This window comes from Pteropus medius, unplaced genomic scaffold, assembly GCF_902729225.1.
Source record: "Pteropus medius unplaced genomic scaffold, Ma_sr-lr_union100, whole genome shotgun sequence".
NCBI lineage: Eukaryota > Metazoa > Chordata > Mammalia > Chiroptera > Pteropodidae > Pteropus > Pteropus medius.
Window position 1 is genome coordinate 86,157 of NW_024350574.1, and position 6,628 is coordinate 92,784.

The following is a 6,628-nucleotide window of genomic DNA, read 5'->3' on the forward strand; positions in this document are numbered from 1 at the left end:
GGATGTTTAATGTTTCCACACTTCCTAAATTTACAGATATCAGTCAATGTGTTGCTTTTTTTTCCAGTGGCTTTGAGTGATTTATTTATTAAAATTTTGAAGGAAGTTTAAAATATATGCTTCTAGGCTGTGTTTTAGTCAATACTTTCATCAGTGGGACCAAACAGAGAATAACCACAAAACCAGTGACGGTCACTCAGTTAAAAAAATAAACCCACAAGATGGAAGGAGTGAAAGAATCAATATTTAAGAGACACATAGATCCAAATAAATAAAAAACATTATAATGGTATTAATAAATGGAGTCCTGCATTAAATATTTTTATATGTGGTAGTGTGCAGGAAAGGGTTAAGTCAACTGGCCATGGCTGCCCAAATTCTACATTTTCCAATGTTCAGGTTTAAACCTCAACTAGCACGCGAAAACAAAACAAAACAAAACAAAACAAAACAAAAAACTCTGAAACCTTGGAATATCCTGCTGATAAGAGCATCACTGTATCCCGGGGGACATACCAACACGTTATGCTAATGATGTGATCTATGGTGAATACCTGTTTTTGTACACAAGGGGCTTTGGGCAAGGTTGTTTGTTTGAACTCTGGAGTTTACAGACTAAGTAAATATGAACAGATATGTTGTGTCTCTGTGTCTGTGTACTGACTCCCAATAAAACCCTGCACACCGGGTTTCATATAATCATTTCTGGTTCGCAGCACTTCACGCGAGTTGTCAGACCACACTGCTGGGAGCATTAAGTGCTGTCTGTATGATTCATGTTGTAATGCAACAAAGTTTTGGATTAAATGTTGATTTTATATTTAGCAATTCAGACAAGCTATTTATTAATTCTCATAATTTGTCATTTTTCCCTTTACATGAGTCTATTCCTTATATACATGTATTTTTAATTTCATTTCATGTTTATTTTTCTTTCTTTTGGTACCTGCTCCTTCCAATGAATTTTTACCAGCAATTGGCAAGATTAGACATCATTGTCTTTTACATAATCGTAAAGTGAATATCACTAACCTTCTTTGTATTACCTTTGACCAAGAGATGTCAATTTAACCTTAAATGCTAATTGAAATTATATTTGAGTCTACAGCCATGCCACCCTAAACTTGCTGGATCTCGTCTGATCTCGGAAGCTAAGCAGGGTGAGGCCTGGTTAGTACTTGGATGAGAGACCACCCAGGAAGACCAGATGCTGTAGGCGTTATAAAAAAGAAAATTATGTTTGAGCCTCCAAATGCAATATATCTGGTTTATAGCCCCCCCTCCCCATTATTGACATAAATGCAGGCAGAAAAAAATTTTGCAATGATAAATTTTTGGAACAAGAATTCAAGCAAATCAATCATAAAATTAACCATTAAATTGCTAAAGAAGACATAACATGAAATTGACTGTCCACTATTTTTGAAAGCATCTTCGTGTCACCTTGTTAATCTATAAATGTGCAATGCTTATGACATCACCTTTTCATATAAACTAACCTTTCAAAGGGAATGCCCAATGAGACTCATTAATGAAAACCTTGGTGTAATTTTCAGGTTCAGTGCAAAGGAAATACAGAGCAAGTATTAATGAAGGGATAAGTACCATAAACAAAGATTATCCTGAGAGAAAATTGATGAATATGTCATAAAGATGAGAGGACTCCTTCCCAACACTTTTTACTCTAGTGTAATGAATCCCTTGATAACGACAAATTCCTAGCTTTTGCATTAGGGATAATACAAGGTTCAGCATCAGAATACATCCTAATTATGTTATTTCTTATTGGTTCTCAAGATAAATCAGTAGACATTGCAGTTATTTAATTAATCAACATGTATTTTCTTCTATATAAATAAGTAAACCACTTATGCATTTTAATAAAAGAAAAAATGAAAAAGAAACTACTATACTACAGGCTTAATTTACAATTTATTACATGCATTTACCTTATTAATTTGAATAAACAAAGTAAAATATTAGCATATAGAAATTAATCCTTAGAAAAGTGATATGCAGAAAAATGTTTATAATCTAAAATGTGAAGAATCATGAATCTCATCATTGATAAAAATGACGTATTTAAAGACAAATTTACATTTTAATAATAAAATTGTCTTTTTCATTCATTTACCTAAAAAATATTTATTCGATGTCCACCATATGAAAAGACTGTTCTATTAATCTGTCAATAATTGTAAAAGTTTCTGCTCTAAAAATTTTATTGGCTAATTTAAAAAGATAAAATTTATAAAAGAGTAACTAAATATGAGAAATTCTGTTATTAATATGTCCTATGAATACAATAGACTCCATTTTTTATTAAGGGCTTCATTCTATCATCTATGTTGTAGTTTTGAAAACACTTAAATTACAGAGTATGCAGCAATCTTATCTCAGAAAATCAAGATTTGTAGAAATCTTAATAGAAAAATGAGTATCGTCATCAGGTAACTCAGTGATTAATGAAGATATTTAGCTCATCATAATTATGCTTTTAAACTCCTTTTACATTGAGTTTCTTCTTTGGTAAGATCTGAGTCAGTGACCTGTGAAAATATAGAAAATATTCTACATTTCATAAACTGTAATGTCTATTTGATGAGCACCCAATTTATATGCAGTCAACAGACTATAATTCTAAAAACACTAAAGCTTATCTCCTAAGCTCCCTTCTGTGAAAGTCGATATCTGCATTACCTCATAAGATAATCAGAAAAAAATACATATAAATAAATAAGTAGAGAGAAGATTACACAGTTGTGTAAAAGTTTACAGAGATATTATTAAATTAAAGGACAAAAAAATCATTGGATTAGCAAAAACAAATCACTTATGGCATTGAGTTAATTATCAGGAGCAAAGGCACAATAGAATATAGGAGTCTCAAACTAAGATATCTCTACCAACATATATTTCCCAGTCCTTCTCTGTGTTGAAAATAATTCTAATAACATCAACATTTTAGCCCTTAAATTATTTACTTTTCTATGATACAAATGAACATATTATAAAGGAAATACCAAAAACGACAGTTCTCGTCAAGGCAATTTCCTCAGCTGGATTGGAAGCCTGCTTGAGCATTTTTAAACGTGCTACTGCTACTGTAGCCTATGCTGGTCTCTGTTTTTCTTGTATTGTCACAACAGGAGTAATTGGTAGCAGGACAGAAATGTTTGTACCTTTGAACATTATATCCTCATTAGGAAAATGATCTCATAAGATGTTTCTCTAAGACTGAAAAAGTCAAAGGTCATGGATACTTCGATTAGTTATTGTGGTGAGGAAGGTGAAGGCAAACCCTCCACCACTTATTTGAGGATAAGAATCAGGATTTGGAGGAGGCTTAGAAGCCAGAGGTCTTCAATGGAAGAAATGTATCAACATATCTTGCTCACCTCCTCATTCGTCCATGGAGATATAGGAAAACCTCTAGATATGTACGCAGTGGACGCATAAAACTGGAATTGAGGTTAATCGAGAATGCAAATAGAAAATCGTAATATCGTACTTCACAGTTGCTTTATTAGATTTTGATGTAAATAAACTCTCGATGCACCTTGTTTCACTTATAAATGTGGATCTCCACAATCTGTAATTTCATCTCTTTGTAGGATCAGACTCACAGACAATAATTGCAAAAGATCAGCACAATTTTAAAATCATCAAAAATAATTAGATATTTTGTTCAATATCCTATTTGCTCAGGGTATAGTTTTTCTTTAAACATTATATAAGGAATATGTGTTTTCTCTTCTCATTAATTACACTCCAGAACAGAATTTGATTAGAGGTAAAGTTTCCCAGACAATAGAGACACACACACACACACACACACACACACACACACACAAACAGACACACACACTCACACACACAGAAAAAGAAGAAGAATTGATAGTGGGCTATGCACCTTTGGAATAAGCTAAAAATACAATAAAGTGGGCAATTTAAATTTACAATTAATTTTCTTTTATTTGGGCAAAGACTTTAAAGTATCATAGAGACCTAAGACCACTTCATGATGCAATGTGTGATTTCATATATCTTCGTATGATTATATTTTCTTTCCTTTTGAGACTGGGAGTTTCTGCCTTTAGAGATTTGACTCCACAATTAAACGCTATAATAAAGTACCACTGATTACTCAATTCTTTTTCAGGAAAACAAGGTGCAGCAACATGTATTTACAGAAAGTGTCTCTAAATGTTATAAAGAGTTAATTCCAATATCCATTGCATTTCATTTGAAAATGAATTATTTTATTTAAAATTTTTAAAGCTACAACAGAGAACTGATGATTAAAACCTAATAAATTGCACAGGTAAGACACTGGGAAGACAGCTACAAGGAGGAGTTGGAGCTGTTATTTACTGAGGTGGACAGGTAGCTTGTCTCCTATAATATGGCATTGTTTTCATAACATACCTTGTGACTGGAATAATAGTTTGGTTCTAGTAAAAAAAAATAATAGTTAAAACATCTCAAAAACATTCTTTAGAATATTGATCAAAATATTGGTTATTTGAAATAGTCATTATTTTCCGTGCATGGGGTACCAAGAGCTATTTTCAGGATACAACGCATACATTTGAAGCTGAAGAACAAAAAGAGTGGTCCTGATGGGGAAAAAAATATGGATTCGAGTTAAAGCCACAAACCTGATCACAGAATGAGAGATACTTCAGCAGGTTCTCTGTATCCTTTGTATTTGTGGTGTGGGAGGGTAGAAAAATACTAGAACAACATACGTTGCATTTGCAGGAACTGAAGTGGAATGGAGTATGTGGACTTGCCCAGTGCTTTGAGAAGACTACAGCCAGATTTAGTAGACAATTGCTTAATAAATTTACATGCTTGTCCAATTGTTAATAATTTTCTTCCTTCTTCTTCGGACACTTTATTTACTACGCTATATTATCCTAGGTTGTTTTTTCCCTTGTGTGAATATCGTCATCAACAGTTTTAGGATTTCCTCTGAACACTGGAGAGAGACATATCTACACCTAATGCAAGTGTAAAAGACTCTATTTGTAAGAAATGACTAGAACAAATTATACTTTGGTGACTGAGTTTATACTGTTGGGATTGGCAGACACGCTGGAGCTACAGATCACCCTCTTTTTGCTGTTTTTCATGGTATACACACTTACGGTGTGGGGGAATGTTGGCATGATCCTCTTAATCAGTGCTGATTCCCGACTTCATACACCCATGTACTTCTTCCTGGCCAATCTGTCCTTTGTAGATGTTTGTTATTCCTCCACCATCACCCCAAAGATGCTGGTGGATTTACTGTCAGAGAAGAAAACCATCTCCTTTGCTGGTTGCTTTGTGCAGTTGTACTTCTTCCTTGCCTTGGCCACTACTGAGTGCATCCTGTTTGGGTTAATGGCCTACGACCGTTACGTGGCCATATGCAACCCTCTGCTTTACCCCTTGCTCATGTCTAGGACCATTTGCTTTAAAATGGCCACAGGAGCTTTTACAGCAGGGCTGTTGAACTCCATCGTTCACACAAGTTGTGTAAGTAGCTTGCCATTCTGTAACTCCAATGTCATCCACCACTTCTTCTGTGACAGCCCTCCACTTTTTAAGCTCTCATGTTCTGATACATGGCTGAGTGAAAGCACCATTTCCACTTTTGCAGGTGTGAATATGATCGGGGCTCTGCTGGTCATCCTCACCTCCTACTCCTACATTCTCTTCTCCATCTTTCGCATGCATTCAGGGGAGGGGAGGCGCAAAGCGTTCTCGACGTGTGCCTCTCACCTGACAGCTATAACTCTGTTCTATTCCACTGCCATCTATACTTATCTGAGACCCAGTTCCAGCTACTCTCTAAGTCAGGACAAAGTGGCTTCTGTGTTCTACACAGTGGTGATCCCCATGTTAAATCCTCTGATCTACAGCCTCAGGAATAAAGAAGTAAAGGCGGCTTTCTGGAATGTAATTACTAAGAAAAGAATTCTTTAATTTCTGTGATTCTTTCGTTAATTTTCTGAACTAAACAGAGTATTTAATAAACTTTCAAAGGCTGGTAAAAGCTAATGGATTTTTATTAGAATATTTTCTAAGTAATCATCTTCTATAATATTTAAGTATATATACCTGATTTGAATATAAGGTAAATTAACAAACAGATATGAGATGATTAGACCTTCATTTCATCATTTTCTACCCTCAGTAGGTCCTAAGAAATGAGGCTTATTTGTAGTAAATCTTACCTAGGGAAAAGTAGTTATTGAATATTTAGAGACAAAAGACACAATGTCACATAAAACTCACCATTAAAATATATATAATTATCCACGTACTTTATTCTGTGAATTATTTTTAGTGTTATAAATTTTGAAGATTGTTACATATCACATTTATCAAAAAATTCTTTAAACTTGAAGTATATTTCCATTATAATTTATGTATTATGTCTTGGGAGGACACTTAAATCAAACTTCAGAACTATAGTTTTAATTGCAACTTTGTTCAAAGTGTGCTACCACAAAAACTGCCGTCTGATTAGAATGCGCGAGTTACAGCTCTCATGTTCTCTTCTCAAAAATCCCCAGCCTTTCTCTTGCTTTCTCTCTCATGGAACTGGCATATGCACACAAACTACATACATACG

The 6,628-nt window shown here is 34.2% G+C and overlaps 1 protein-coding gene and 1 pseudogene across 1 annotated transcript; both read left to right on the plus strand.

The window, feature by feature from the left end:
• The first annotated feature begins 1,100 nt into the window (after window positions 1-1,100).
• On the plus strand, window positions 1,101-1,219 carry LOC120584372 (uncharacterized; annotated as a pseudogene).
• A 3,821-nt stretch (window positions 1,220-5,040) lies between these two features.
• On the plus strand, window positions 5,041-5,976 carry LOC120584365 (olfactory receptor 5F1). The gene has a single exon (XM_039840044.1). The coding sequence runs from the start codon at window positions 5,041-5,043 to the stop codon at window positions 5,974-5,976; it is 936 nt and encodes a 311-aa protein (XP_039695978.1).
• Window positions 5,977-6,628: the final 652 nt, after the last annotated feature.